Source organism: Copadichromis virginalis, linkage group LG2, assembly GCF_057382275.1.
Source record: "Copadichromis virginalis isolate Kocher_CV1m ecotype Utaka linkage group LG2, C_Virginalis_male_GT1.1, whole genome shotgun sequence".
Taxonomy (NCBI): domain Eukaryota; kingdom Metazoa; phylum Chordata; class Actinopteri; order Cichliformes; family Cichlidae; genus Copadichromis; species Copadichromis virginalis.
The window spans coordinates 86,259-101,946 of NC_140619.1; the positions used below are offsets into that span (position 1 = coordinate 86,259).

At 42.9% G+C, this 15,688-nt stretch overlaps 1 protein-coding gene across 3 annotated transcripts in view; it reads left to right on the plus strand.

Moving 5' to 3' along the window:
- Positions 1–15,441, plus strand: part of slc7a11 (solute carrier family 7 member 11) — a 50,495-nt gene extending 35,054 nt beyond the window's left edge. For 2 of the 3 annotated variants that reach the window (XM_085467340.1, XM_085467343.1), the window contains exons 9-12: positions 375–471; positions 6,524–6,673; positions 9,131–9,308; positions 14,524–15,441. In XM_085467340.1, coding sequence (XP_085323466.1) covers positions 375–471; positions 6,524–6,673; positions 9,131–9,308; positions 14,524–14,579 — 481 coding nt within the window. In that variant the 3' untranslated portion in view covers positions 14,580–15,441. The remainder of the gene's footprint in view (positions 1–374; positions 472–6,523; positions 6,674–9,130; positions 9,309–14,523) is intronic. The other variant, XM_085467342.1, reaches the window with a different exon arrangement.
- The last annotated feature ends 247 nt before the right edge of the window (positions 15,442–15,688 follow it).

Here is a 15,688-nt window from a genome sequence, read left to right on the forward strand (position 1 = left end):
ACAATGATTTAATGAATTTAAACTTTTCCTAAACCTAATCAAGGAATTTTCAGAGTGTCACATTAACCAGCAAGTAAAATCTGAACTACTCAGAGAGGGAAACAAAGGACACCTCTATCTTTTTCTCTCTTTTTTTGTAAACTAGCATTTATTGTAAAATATGCAGGCACAGTTAGTCAAGCAGGTTGTCTTTTCAAATCTTTGAACCTACACACTTGAGGCATTTTTAATGGGAATGAGAAAACTGCCCATGGGAATATGTTTCATGTTGAAAAAGAGCTGATTTTAATCATACAATGTGACTGTGTTGATTATCAAGTGAATGTCATGGTGTCTCTCCTCATTTTGTCTGTCATAATGTGTGTGTTCACCAGAATGTTCTACGTAGCTTCACGTGAAGGCCAGCTCCCTGAGGTTTTGTCTATGATTCATGTCCGCAGACACACTCCACTTGCAGCTGTTCTCATAATGGTCAGTTTACTAACATAAGCATTTCATTTCAGACAATATACTAAAGGTCACAAAAACTAATCTTTGAAAGGGACGACAACATGAGCTAATAGATGTCATGAGTCCTGAAAACAATTCTGTCTGAGCTTTCTGCACTTTTTTGGACAAAAATTGTAGGAAGGTTAGAGATTCAATTCAGTTTCACTGATATAGAACAACATCCTAACAACAGTTGCCTCAAGGTGTTTTATATTATAAGGTAAGACCCTACACAAATACAGAGAAAATCCTGATACTCAAACAACCCCTTATGAACAACAGTGGGAAGGGAAAACTCCCTTTTACCAGGAAGAACCCTCCAACAGAATCATGGTCACGGAGGGGTGGGGCCATCTGCAACAACTGGTTGGGGTGAGAGAAGGAAGACAGGATAAAGACATGCCGTGGAAGAGAGACAGAGATTAATAACAGGTACGATTCAGTGCAGAGAGGTCTGTTAACACACAGTGAGTGAGAAAGGTGACTGGAAAGGAAAATCTCAATGCATCATGGGAATCCCCGGCAGCCTACGTCTATTGCAGCATAACTAAGGGAGGATTCAGGGTCACCTGGTCCAGCCCTAACTATATGCTTTAGCAAAAAGGAAAGTTTGAAGCCTAATCTTGAAAGTAGAGATAGTGTCTGTCTCCCGAATCCAAACTGGAAGCTGGTTCCACAGAAGAGGGACCTGAAAACTGAAGGCTCTGCCTCCCATTCTACTTTTAAATACTCTAGGAACAACAAGTAGGCCTGCAGAGCAAGAGTGAAGTGCTCTAATAGGGTGATATGGTACTACAAGGTCATTAAGATAAGATGGGGCCTGATTATTTAAGACCTTGTATGTGAGGAGCAAGATTTTGAATTCTGGATTTAATAGGAAGCCAATTCAGGGAAGCCAAAACAGGAGAAATCTGCTCTCTCTTTCTAGTCCCTGTCAGGACTCTTGCTGCAGCATTTTGGATTAGCTGAAGGCTTTTCAGCGAGTTTTTAGGACGTTCTGATAATAATGAATTACAGTCGTCCAGCCTGGATGTAATAAATGCATGAACTAGTTTTTCAGTGTCACTTTGAGACAGGATATTTCTAATTTTAGAGATGTTGTGGAAATGGAAGAAAGCAGTTCTGCTTATTTGTTACCCACCACAAGTAAATTAGCAACCAGCAGCGTCTTTAAGATAAGGATAAAATGATAAGATGGGGCCTGATTTATTTTCTAGAATTTGATTCTCATATTAAAATATCAATAGTAGTAATTTGGGGTAAATTTGTAGTTTATCATGGAGTAGGAACATAGTGGAAAGTAACTAAACTACCAGTCAAAAGTTTTAGAACACCCCAATTTTTCCAGTTTTTGTCAAGTCTGACTGAACGGATTCAGGGAAAAAGTTTAAGGGATAATACACTAACTAAGAATAGCACAATATATACAGGCATATATATACACATAAAAGTACCTTATAAATAAATAGCTGAAAATGAACATGTGCAAAAAGGGTGTAGCTGTTGCAGTAAACAGTGTGTTAAGTGGAGGAGTTGTACAGGGAGCCACAGGCAGGAAAGATTTCCTGTGTCGTTCAGTGGTGCTTATCGATGATCTCAGTCTCTCACTGAACGTGCTCCTGTGACTAACAAGCATGTCATGGAGTGGGTGGGAGGTGTTATCCAACATTGTCTTTATGTTGGAAAACATCCGCCTCTCTGACACCACCTTGAGGGAGTCCAGCTCCATCCCCACAACATCACTGGCCTTACAGATCAGTTTAACGAGTCTATTGGCATCTGCGACCCTCAATCTGCTCCCCCAGCATGCAACAGCATAGAGGATCGCACTGGCCACAACAGACTCGTAGAAACTCCTCAGCATTTTCTGGCAGATGTTGAAGGACCTCAGTCGCCTCAAAAAATAGAGACGACTCTGGCCCTTCCTGTAAAGCGCTGTGGTGTTTTTAGCCCAGTCCAGTTTATTGTCAATGTGTACTCCAAGGTATTTATAGTCCTCCACAATGTCAACACTGACCCCCTGGATTGAAACAGGAGTCAAGTGTTTCCTGGTCTTCCTGAAGTCCATGATCAATTCCTTGGTCTTTGCCATGTTGAGCTGCAGATGATTCTGCTCACACCACGTGACAAAGGAGTCGACCACAGCCCGGTACTCTGTCTCATCATCCCTGCTGATGCATCCAACCACCGCAGAGTCATCAGGAAACTTCTGAAGATGGCAGGTCTCTGTGCAGTGGCTGAAGTCTGTGGTGTAGAGGGTGAAGAGGAAGGGGGAGAGGACAGTCCCCTGTGGTGCCCCTGTGTTGCTGATTACCTTGTCAGACACACACTGTGGGAGACGTACATATTGTGGTCTTCCTGTCAGGTAATCAACAATCCAGGACACGTGGTATCTTTGGAATAGGGACGAGGCATGATGTCTTCCACATCACTGGGACCCTCTGCAGACTCAGCATAAACAGTTTATGAAAGACTCCACACATCTGGGGGGCACAGGTCTTGAGGACGAGGGGACTCACTCCGTCTGGTCCAGCAGACTTGCCTGAGTGAAGACTCCTCATTTGCATCTCGACCTGGTATTGAGTGAAGGTGATGGTTCAAGGTTCAAGGTTCTTTATTTGTCACATGCATAGTTATACAAGTATAACACACAGTGAAATGTAGCCTGACACGCTCCTCGACATGTGCAAAAATGGGGGGGGGGGGGGGGGGGGTGTAGAGGAAGAACATTATATATATATATACAGACATATAGTATATACACTGGGTGAATGTGCAGTAGTAGCAGCAAGCAGGTGAATTCTGTACATTAATATGAATAGACATCTGACTATTTTACAGGATAGACAATATAAACATATTTAAAATTAAAGGAATTGAAATGTACATTGTGCCTTGGTTTAGAGTGTCTGGAAGAGAGTCCTGTCTCAGTCAATTATAGATGATGTGAGAGGGCGGGTGTGTGTGTTTAGGGCACGGATGGCTTGGGGATAGAAGCTCCTCTTGAGTCTCTCTGTCCTTGCCCGGAAGATGCGGAACCTTCTACCAGATTGCAGAAGTTGGAACAGTTTGTTGCCAGGATGGGATGGGTCCTTCAGTATCTGCGCTGCTCTAGTCCGGCATCTCCTGGTGTAGGTGTCCTGAAGCGGGGGGAGAGCAATCCTGCAGCAGCGTTCTGCTGTACGGATCACTCTCTGGAGAGCTTTTTGGTCCTTCACACAGCTGTTCCCAAACCACGATGTCATGTTCTGTGTGAGGATGCTCTCCACAGCGCCTGTATAGAAAATCCTGAGGATCTTTGGAGAGACCCTGAACTTCCTCAGTTGTCGTAGGTGATACAGGCGCTGCCTAGCCTTTTTGGTCTGGACCTGAATGTGGGCAGCCCATGTCAGGTCTGAGGAGATGTGGACACCAAGATACTTGAAGGACTGCACCCTCTCCACTGGAGCTCCATTGATGATGATGGGCTTGTAGTCTCTGTGCTGACCCCTTCTGAAGTCCACCACCAGCTCCTTGGTCTTGCTGACGTTCAGCTGGAGGTGGTTGTCCTGGCACCACGATGCCAGATTCTTCACTTCATCCATGTAGGCCGCCTCATCGTTGTTGGAGATGGCACCCAACACCACTGTGTCGTCAGCAAACTTCACAATGGTGTTGGAGCCATGGGTGGCCACACAGTCTGAAGTGTAGAGGGAGTAGAGCAGTGGCGAGAGGACACATCCCTGAGGTGCTCCTGTGTTGATGGTGATGCTGTTGGAGAAGCACCTGCCCACCCTCACCACCTGAGTTCTGCCAGTGAGGAAGTCCAACACCCATGCACACAGACGGCTGTTAAGTCCCAGATCCCTCAGCTTTGTGAACAGTCTGCAGGGCACTATTGTGTTAAACGCTGAACTGTAATCAACAAACAGCATTCTCACATAGTTACCCTGTTTCTTGTCCACGTGGCTGAGAGTGGTGTGTAGGACGTGGGCGATGGCATCCTCTGTGGATCTGTTGGATCTGTAGGCGAACTGCAGCGGATCTGTGGTGTCTGGGATGGAGGAGGAGATGATGTTCTTCAGCAGCCTCTCAAACACCTTCATTACTACCGAGGTCAGTGCAACTGGCCGGTAATCGTTCAGGGATGAGGGTTTGCTGTTCTTGGGCACAGGGATGATGGTGGATCTTTTGAAGCATGTGGGGACCACAGACTTCGCCAGGGACTCGTTGAAGATGTAAGTGAACACACCTGCTAGCTGGTCAGCACAGCAGCGCAGCAGACGGCCGGTGATGCCGTCTGGCCCCGCCGCTTTCCTTGTGTTCACTCTCCTCAGTGCCGCTCGGACGTCATGCTCCGCGATGCTGGTCACCGGGCTCTCGCTGATGACGTCACTGTCCTCGGTAGTCAGGCGGTAGATAGCATTAGCCGCCTGGCTAACCTCGAAACGGGCGTAGAACTGATTCAGCTCGTTGGTGAATGCAGAGTTGGCGTTGATCGGCGCAGTGTCCCTGGCTTTGTAGTCCGTAATGGTGCGTAGTCCGTGCCACATACTCCGTGTGTCGCCCTGGTGGAAGCGGGACTCCACATGTTCCCGGTACCTGCGTTTGGCATCTCTCACCGCGCGCCGCACGCCGTATGAGGCCGCTTTGTAGGCGCTCATATCGCCAGTGGCGAGACCCGCGTTGTAGGAGGCGGTCCTGGCGTTTACTGCAGTGCGGATCAATCTGTCCATCCACGGTTTCTGGTTTGGGAATGTGGTGACTCTGGCAGTGGGGATAATCTCCTCCGCTAGCATATTGACGAAGCATACTGCTACTTCCGTAAACTCGTTGATGTCGACTGCGCATGCTCTGAACATGTCCCAGTCTACGTCGTTGAGTGCGTCCTGTAGCGTAGCTTCTGATTGGGCAGTCCACCGTTTTACCTCCCTCTTGGTCACGTCTTCCCTCCGTATGCTTTGTTTATACTGGGGAATGAGGAAGATGGCGTTGTGGTCAGACTTGGGTGGAGGAGGGGTGTCAGGAATCTCACAGGAGGCCACAGTGCCATGTGGAGAGAGGCTGGCACAGTGGTGTGGCTCTGGGTTCCAGGCAGACTACAGGTGAGGTTGTGGGGGTGGGAGCAGACACTGTGATGTCGAATCTATTGAAAAACAGATTCAACTCGTTAGCTCTATTCTCACTTCCCTCAGCTCCCCTGCTGTTGGTTGGCCTGAATCCAGTGATGGTCTTCATGCCCCTCCACACTTCTCTCATGCTGTTCTGCTGGAGTCTCCACTCCAGCTTCTTCCTGTAATTGTCCTTAACCTCTCTGATCTTGTCCTTTAGTAACACCTGGACCTTCCTCACCTCTTTATTGCCCCCTCTGAAAGCCCTCTTCTTGTTGTTGAGGAGGGCTTTGATGTCCTTAGTCACCCACGGCTTGTTATTTGGGTAACAATGAACAGTCTGAGCTGGAACAATGGAGTCGGTGCAGAAAGTTATGTAGTCTGTGATACACTCAGTAAGCCCATTGATGTCCTCGGCGTGAGGCTCACAGAGTGTTTCCCAGTCGGTCACCTCGAAACAGTTCCGCTAAGGCCGCCGACAGGTCTCGCACGCCACAGCTGCTCTATCACGTGACGCATACTGCTTCGACGTGCTAAGGTTATGAGCTGGGCTACACTATGTCGCAAGTTTTGTGAGGTGCTTTTGAAATATTTAATGGATCGGATTACATTTTTTATTTCTCTACGATATCCGATCCAGTAATTTAGGTCAGTATCAGACCGATACTGATACGTAATATCAGATCGGTCCATCTTTAATCCATACCAGAGGGTATTGCATGGCAATCCAGAATGCTGCGACAGCCATTTTGTTTCAAGGCTCCTATCACTGACCCTGGATCCAGTAAAACAGCCTGTGAAGAAGGAACCAAAGATTTCAAGTTTTGATTCATCAGTCCATAAAACCTACTGTAAATCCACACTGTAAATACACAGTCTTGACTGATGGAAATACAACCGTCTTGTATGTGTGTGTGTATTTGGATGTGTATGTGAATATACAGTACCCTATGACCATGCTCCAGCTGTTAGTTGGAGACATCTACAGTCTGTTGAACTTCATGAGCTTCCTGCGATGGCTGTTCATCGGTGTGGTGGTGCTGGGTTTGATCTACCTCCGATACACAAAGCCGGACCTCCCCCGCCCTTTTAAAGTCAGTATTTCCACACCACTATGCAGCTATATCTGAACTTTGCAGTATTAACAGTTATATATGCAATTAACCTTTTATGCATCCAGATACAGTGCCGTGTAAAAGTATTTGCCCCGTTTCTGATTTCTTAGTGTTTCCTACATTTGTAACACTTATGTTTCAGATCATCAAACAAATTGCATTTTATATTTTAAAAGTAATTGTCCCCTAAACCTAATCACTGGTTGTGACACCCTTCACAGCAAGAACTACCACCAAGTGTTTGTGTTGTCATGCTAAAGCTTCGCAGTTTTCTCAGTCCTGACTTTGACAAGGCTGCTCCAAAGCCTTCATTTATTAATTTATTTTTGAGCCATTCAGGGGTGGACTTGCTGGTGTGTTTTGGATCATTGACCCACTGCATCATTCAAGTGTGACTGCTGAACATTCTCCTTCAGGATTTTCTGGTAGACAGCAGAATTCACCGTTTGATCAATCATGGCAAGTTGTTCAGCTCTTAAAGCTGCCCCAGACCACCCCACTACCACTATCATGTTTGACTGTTAGTATGATGTAGGGCTGGGTATCGTCACAGATTTCTAGAATCGATTCAATTCCGATTCACAAGGTCCCGAATCGATTCGATCCACGATTCGATTTAATTCGATTCGATTCAATTCGATTTGAATCTGGGAAATTTTGACAGTCAGAAATATTATAATTCAGATCAGTACATTTACATATTTTTGTATCTATAAAAAGGAAGCTGACACACGCAAGACTTTATCAAAGGTGTGAGCATCACAGCTGATGCCTTTGTGTCAAAGTAGCTGAGGATAAAACACAGAAAAACATGAAGGCGATTTTCCTGGACTAGATTTTATAAAAATATTCTGCAGTACATCAAAAACGAAAGAAAACCATTAATCAGCACATGAACATTACCTCTGAAGTTACAGCGGTTTTATTAGAGACACGGCGTTTTGCATTTTGCATAATTTTAAAAAGTTTACATTTGTTCAGTGTTGAACAGCAGAAATTAGGTTTTCTTTTTGGAAGAATGTAAAAGGGAAAAAAACAGCAGCTGACAGCGCTGTAAGCAACAGTAGACTTGTGCGTAACAAGCAAGCGAATAATGAAGAAAGGGAAACTGTTCTTGAAGTACAGAGAGAGAGGGAGAGAGAGAGGGAGAGAGAGAGAGAGAGAGGGAGAGAGCGAGAGAGGGAGAGAGAGAGGGAGAGAGGGAGAGAGAGCTGCGCATCGCGATGGAAGCAAAACAGCGAAAGTCAGAGTGAATTCATGACGATGTTTATGTGAAGCGTAGTTTGGATCTTCTTTTGCTCCTGGTTCGGTCAATATTGTTTGGAGAGAGATAAAACTAACAGCTTTAGAATCAGCGCATAAAGGGCATGAACACAAAGCGCGGACCCACCGACAGATCACAATCAGCCAGCTGTCGGCTTTCAGCCCCGACTGTGAGAAAGGCGACATCTAACTGATTCTGATCCGCCGGTTGCGCTGTGTGTTTAAGTCTTTGTGCAGAATCCGTGTTCCTGCTCTCATTTACTGTCTTAACTGTTTGGTGGTTGTTGAAAGTTTGTGAGATTTCACCAGAGATTCTGGCATTTCGGGCAAAATAAATTTATATTAAAAAATCGATTCAGGATTTTAATGAATCGATTTTACGTTATCCAAGCCAGAATCGATTTTAATCGATAAATTGATTATAAAAACCCACCCCTAGTATGATGCTCTTTGTATGCAATGGTGTTACACCAGATGTAACCAGGACTCAAACCTTCCAAAAAGGTTCAGCTTTCGTCTTGTCAGACAACAGAATCTTTTCCCCAAAATCTTGGGGCTGAGTTGGTACTAGTGGAAAACCATTTCCCAGACTGATAAGTGTCACTGAGTTTGTTCCTTAGCTCTGATGTGTTGGCCTTCACATCTAGTACTGAATTTCCCGGAGGAACCCACCCAAAGGATTAATAAAGTTTCATCTAATCTAATCTATTAGCCTACTTTACTTTGTCAGACAGGTTCTAATTACGTGATTTCTTGATTCAGCAGGTGTGACAATAATCAGGACTGGGTCTAGTAATGAAAATTCACTCAAATTTAATTGTGGTTAATAATTACAGTTAATTCATGATTTACCAAAGAGTGCAATGACTTTTTCACAAAGGGTCAAATAGGTTTTGCCCTGAATAAATAAAATCATTGTTTAAGAGCTGCATTTTGTATTTACTCAGAATATCTTATTTTAATAACGAAGTTTGTGTCATGATTTAAAACATGAAATTGTGACATAAATACTAAGGAACTGTGAAGGGGACAAATACTTTTTTCACAGCACTGTAGCTCTTACATTTTCCTCTGAAATTTTAAACACAAAACATTCAATCAGTTCTGCAAAATCCTGACTTTTCACCATCTTTGTGTGTACAGTATATAATTTCACTGTTGATTTGTCCGCAGGTTCCACTGTTTTTTCCGGTGGTGTTTTGCATCACATGTTTCTTCATGGTCTTCCTGTCTCTGTACTCGGACCCTGTTAACACAGGAATTGGATTTGCCATTTCCCTCACTGGCATCCCTGCATACTACATCTTTATTTACTTCAACCACAGACCAAAGTGGCTTCAGAGGACTTTAGGTAACACATCATTAAGTTACTGATGGGTCACTTGATTAAGCTGCAAACATGAAATTAATAAAGCACTATTTGTCAATTATTTATTTAATAATGGAAGTGATCTGTAGTGTAGTAGTAAATTCACCTGTGATGGAAAAGATCCCCAGTTTGGTGGGGAGGAAGCACAAATTCCTAGGAGTGTTATCATCCACTGTAAGAATCTGTCAGATAAAACATGTGCATTAATCCACAGTGCCACCCCCCTGTGAAAAATATCGACCACCCAAAAGAAGTTTTTCTTTTTCCTCATTTAATTCTGAAGTAATTCATCAAGGTCTCAAATACATATTTCATGGTTCAGATTGAAGTGAATGTAATTTTTGCATTTCATTTTTAAAATCAAGGTTCTTGAGTCTGGCGAGATACTGGAGAGGCACAAAATCAAACTCGAGTGTGAAAGTTTGGACAGTCTTTCATTACTTTTTGGGGTGCCGTGTCATCTAGTGATGGGATTTCCGGCTCCTTTTAGAGAACTGGCCCTTTCGGCTCGGCTCACTAAAAAGAGCCGGCTCTTTCGGCTCCGAACCGGCTCTTCAGGTTGTTTTGTGCTTTAATTAATTTATTATTAACAACAATACAAAATTATGCACAAAAGGAAATACTAATGTAAAAAAAAAAAAGTGGATTCATTTACATATGTTTATATATAAATATATATGGTGGCCCCTAGAGACAAAACACGTACAAACTCCAAAACACATTTCTAGCGTTAACTGAACTTCAAAACAGAATTACCAAGATCACTTAAATTACACAATTGAAAGCATGTGTGTATTGTTTGTGTATTTATACACAAGCACTCACATATATTCAAATAATTTAAAAAAATGTTCACTTACCTGCTACTACCACACACCAAATCCGGTCGTTTGTACTTCCTGGCTTGTGTAGCCACGAGGTAACAAAAGCTCAACACTGCGCCCTAGCATCCTGGAGCACTTCTGTTGTTGTTTTGTGCGTGCTTCGGAGTTTTTACGTGTTTTGGAGTTTTCACGTGTTTTGGAGTTTTCACGTGTTTTGGAGTTTTTACGTGTTTTGAAGTTTGTACGTGCTTTGTCTGTAGGGGCCACCGTAAATATACTTTTATTTATTCACTCCACATAAAATGTAATAAATAAATCATATAATACAAAAACCAACTATTCACATTTCAACTTTTAACTGTTTAAATTTTCAGCTTTTTCCTTTTACAAATTTAAAGTGAAACAACACAAAACACTACAAACCACAACACAATTAAATATAAATTAAAATACGAAAACAAAAAGAAGATGCATATTCTCTGTCATATGGACCTGCATGAATAAACTTTCTGAATCCTTTATCATCTGCAACTGAAAATAGTTGTGGATGATTGCTATACCTTTCTAATGTGACGTTGTTGTCCCTGGCTCTCTTTCTCTCTCTCTCCCTCCCGCTCTGTTCCTGTGCTACTGACTAACTACCGCCCCTCCCCCTCTGCCCAGCGTAAAGCACAAGGCTCGCGTGCGGAGTGAAGCGAAAAAAGTGCGAGAGAGAGGGTGAGAGAAAGAAAAAAAAAAACCCACTGCTCGCGATAAGGAGCCGGCTCGCGTCGTTCACGTCAAAGATCCGGCTATAAGAGCCATTTCGTTCGCGACCGACATATCACTAATGTCCTCTGCTGGGGTTGGTCTTTGTTGGTTGGTTGAGTTTTATCAAGTCCATTGATCTACTGAAAAAGTTGGTTATTGAAAAGGACGACCGGTTATTTACAAGAAGTGTTATTGAACTGGATCCAGTGTTACTCTCCTGGTGTGATGCTTCTGTCTTGAGCTGAAACTTTTTCTTCAACTTGAAGAGACCTCCAGCACTACAGACTCAGGAAATAAAAACTGTAAGGAAGCGCAAAACTCAAGGTCAAGAAAGACACAGTAAAGGATAGAGTACAAATAAATATGCACAATGTGTGTTTCCGTATCTGTAAGAAAAACAAACATACATATCAGAATCAGAATACTTTATTAATCCCTAAGGAAATGATGTGGGTTACAGTGTCTCCAGTACAGTAACAGAAAGAGACTAGACTATTTAACAATACAATATGTTACAGATTTAAGAAAAAGCACAATATATACAAATCACTCAATAATTATATAATAATAAATATCAAGGATTGACAGAGGCGATTATAAATAAATATCAATAATATTGACAGCAACATTACTGAGTTGAAAAGAGCATGTGAAAAAGGATCTTACTATTGCAGTGTTTACAAGTGTGTTAGATGGAGGAGTTGTACAGGGGGATGGCTACAGGCAGGAATGATTTCCTGTGTCGTTCAGTGGTGCTTTTTGGTAATCTCAGTCTCTCACTGAGTGTGCTCCTGTGGCTAGCCAGCACGTCATGGAGTGGGTGGGAGGTATTGTCCAACATTGTCTTTAACTTGGACAACATCTGCCTCTCAGACACCACCTTGAGGGAGTCCAGCTCCATCCCCACAAAATTACTGGCCTTGCAGGTCAGTTTATTGAGTCTGTTGGCATCTGTGACCCTCAACCTGCTGCCCCAGCATGCAACAGCATAGAGGACAGCACTGGTAACAGCAGACTCATAAAAAATCATGATCATTGACAGATGTTGAAGGACCTCATCCGCCTCAGAAAATAGAGATGACTCTGGCCTTTCCTGTAGAGTGCAGTGTTGTTTTTAATCCAGTCCAGTTTATTGTCTTTGCCTACTCCAAGGTATTTATAGTCCTCCACAATGTCCATGTTGACCCCCTTGTTAAAACAGGGGTCACGGTTTTCCTGGGCCTCATAAAATCCACAATTAATTCCTTGGTCTTTGCCACGTTGAGCTGCAGATGATTCTGCTTGCACCACGTGACAAAGGAGTCGCCCACATCACCCCTGCTGCAAAGTCATCAGAAAACTTCTGAAGATGGAGGTCTCTGTGCAGTGGCTGAAGTCTGTGGTGTAGAGGGTGAAGAGGAAGGGGGAGAGGACAGTCCCTTGTGGTGCCCCTGTGTTGCTGATTACCTTGTCAGACACACAATGTGGAAGATGCACATATTGTGGTCTTATTGTTTGATAATAAACAATCCAGGACAACAGAGAAGCACCTGCATCACTGTTTGCTCATCACCCAGGAGGCTCAGTCTGATGGTGTTGAAAGCACTGGAAAAGTCAACAAACAAGACCGGTAGCTGACCCCTCTAGAGACAGGCTACCCCGGTGCAAGCCAAGATCAGGGTTCTACGGCTCCAGGTGCCCAAGAACTGACTGGATCTAAGACCACCAAGGGAGTGGGTCAACAACCACACGAGAACCAACAAGTACTACATCACAGTAGGGGGGTAGCTGTCCCAGGTGGGGAGCGGTAGGGAGGGTGAACCCTCCATCATTTATCTGGACTCTCATACCATGAGAAGCAAAGTTCTCTAGAAGAAAGTTGGAATACTTGGCCTGAATGCCAAGCATCATGTCTGAAGGAAACCGGGAACTGTTCATGACCTGGGCAGTACTATCCCTGAAGTTAAACATGGTGGTGGCAGCATCATGTTGTGGGAAAGTTTTTCAGCAACAGGAACTGGGAGACTTGTAAGGGTTGAGGGAAAGATTAATACAATGTGCAAACACATCCTTGATGATAACCTGCTAAAGAAAGCTCTTGCCAATGAACTGGCAGCCCAGCCAATTCCAGTTTCCAACAATGGCGGCAGCTATTTAGTGTTAGTATTACTCTTATTACTCTTTCTGGGTCACAAAATAAAGTTTTAACATATTTTTAGGCAAGAGTGTGGGTGTGTAAACTTCAAATATCTGCTCGGTTTATCAAGATATCGCATATTTGCAAAAGTGCTCCGATGTTTTCGGAGACGTCTGTTACCCACCAGCTTGATAGCTAGCCGGGGCGATAACAGCGTAGTCCCTGCACACCGTTTTCAAACCACCCGCGGTCTTTCACAACTCAGGTTAAACATTATATATAAGTCACTTAGATAACTTAAAAATGTTATTATTTGGCTTTTTTCAGTGTTTTAATTTTTCGTGAGAAAATTGGTTTGGCTGAGATTAAAGATTTTGTTTTCACACAGCTGAAGAAACGTCAAACAGAAAACTGATTAAATAGAAGTGTGAGATGATCGAGAATGTACTCCAGTGTCCTGTTATATTTTAGATAGAAAGGAGCAGACGGCCGAGTTTATTAAACTCCACCGAGACAGCTGGTGACGCAAAACTGAAGGCTAGATCGTCTAATTTCACAGCCTCGCAATTCCGGCCTACCTGGCCTTCGGAGGACTCGGCCCACGTAGACCGCAAAGGCCGGGTCCTCAGGAGTATGCAGCCTACGAATTTGGAAACCCCGACGCGTCTGTTAAGCTAATTCCGTCAGACAGACCGCTCGTCAGATGCTGCAAAGCGGTTCAGAGACAGGAGTGCTCTCTGCTCTTCAGGACTCTTTTGAGTACAAAAATTCACCTTCCAACAGGACAATGACCCTAAGAACACGCCTAAGAAAACAAAGCAGTGGCTTTGGGACCACCCTGTGAGTGTCTTTGAGTGGCCCGGCCAGACCTGAACTGAACATTTCAGGAGAGATCTGTCAATGGATGAAGCTAAACATCTAAAATCTGTAATAGGAGGACTTTTTGACATTTTTCTGTCTTTTTTCTTATGTTGCAAATCATATTTAACATCATTAATCAAGTTTTGGCCTACTGCAGCATATTTTCAAATGGGTTATATACTAGACATAAAAAAATAGACTACGAAAAAATTCTTTCATATTTTTCTGTGTTCCGTCCTCAGTTTTTTGACATAGTGGTATCTGCTGTGATACTTACACCTCACAAGTCTCACAAGTGTTAGCTTTATCTTGGGTGGTGGTGGTTTACAGAAGCCCCTGGGAGTTAAAAGGTATTTCAAGGGGCTGAACCCAACTCCTGACAAACAACTCAACTTCAGCTCACCCCCCCCCAAACAGCTCTCCATCCAGTTGCCAGATGGAGAACTGTAATTTATCACTCCAGAGAACACATCTTCATTGCTTTAGAGAGCTAATTGTATCTGCTTTGTATAATGTGCTGATTTCCAATTGTTGCACTGTTATCAATGATTTTTATGAAACAATCACCTTTCATTTGTGTTTTAACTGCAATCTTGTTAGGCTGTTATCTTGATGGAGCTTTACACGATTTTGTTTGTGTCATCAGATTCCTTCAACCGAACCTTGCAGATCATCCTGGAGGTTGTCCCAGCTGACCAATGACAGCACACAAGCATTACAGCACCAGCACAATCGGATAAATGCAGATGTTTTTAAACTGAAATTCAAAGTTATTTTATTTTTACTTATTTGTCACTGATCTTTGGGAACATTGTGATTATTTATGTAAAAGGAGAAGAAATGTTGCCTTTTGCTTTGTACAACCTATACATTATACATAAATGATACTATTGTGTGTTTAATATGTTTCAAAGCATTTAACGATTTGCCTTGAATGCTCATATTATCAACATTTCAGTAAATAGGAACATTTGCAAACATAGAACACATTGAACATGTAAGGCCCACCCACCTGCCCAACCAGACGTGTTGTTTACAAGGACAGCCAATCAGAAGGTGAAGAAAAAGAGTTTTTTTTCAGCAAAGAATAATGCATTGTGGCCCAATTTATAATAAATAAGAATTGTTTTAAACTGGGAATCATGCATAGCTACTTTAGAGTAACATATTTTCTTCTGTGACTGCTTAGAGTTTAAAGGCGATTTACAGTATTATGCTTATTTCTTGCTCTCTAAGCTTATTTAGGTACCATGGGACAATAGTCTGTAATGAGTGATTTTATTATCGATGTGTTATAGTTATTTAAGATAAGAGTTTTTGATCAGTAGGTTTTTTTTCATTGTTTGACCTTTTACATATAACGCAGTTGTTTGGTCATCAGTATTGTTACCTCTTAGAAAAATATTAATGTAACACAGCAGACTGAATGATTTTTTTTTAATATATGCTTTCAGCTTATGAAGCAGAAAAATCATTCCCCCAACTTTTTGCTGTGGATACTGACAGCATGTCCACTGCTAATAACTCTGACCCTGTTGCACCATAATAAAATGAATGCACAGTTCTCATTCTTCTCACCACCTGACATGGACCCCTCAGCTTGTTACACCAATGGCAGACTCTCAACTCCAGCTGAAGCTCAGAAATGAACTTATTACAGCTGAATTTAAATCATTCAGCTACAAATTCAAAACCACGGACTAATGGGGAGGATAAAATTGATTTTCTCCCTACAGTGCAGGGCTTTGTAGGAAACCTGGGGTCTGCATTTATTGGCTGTTTTTGACACAAACCACCAAACCAAAATGTTA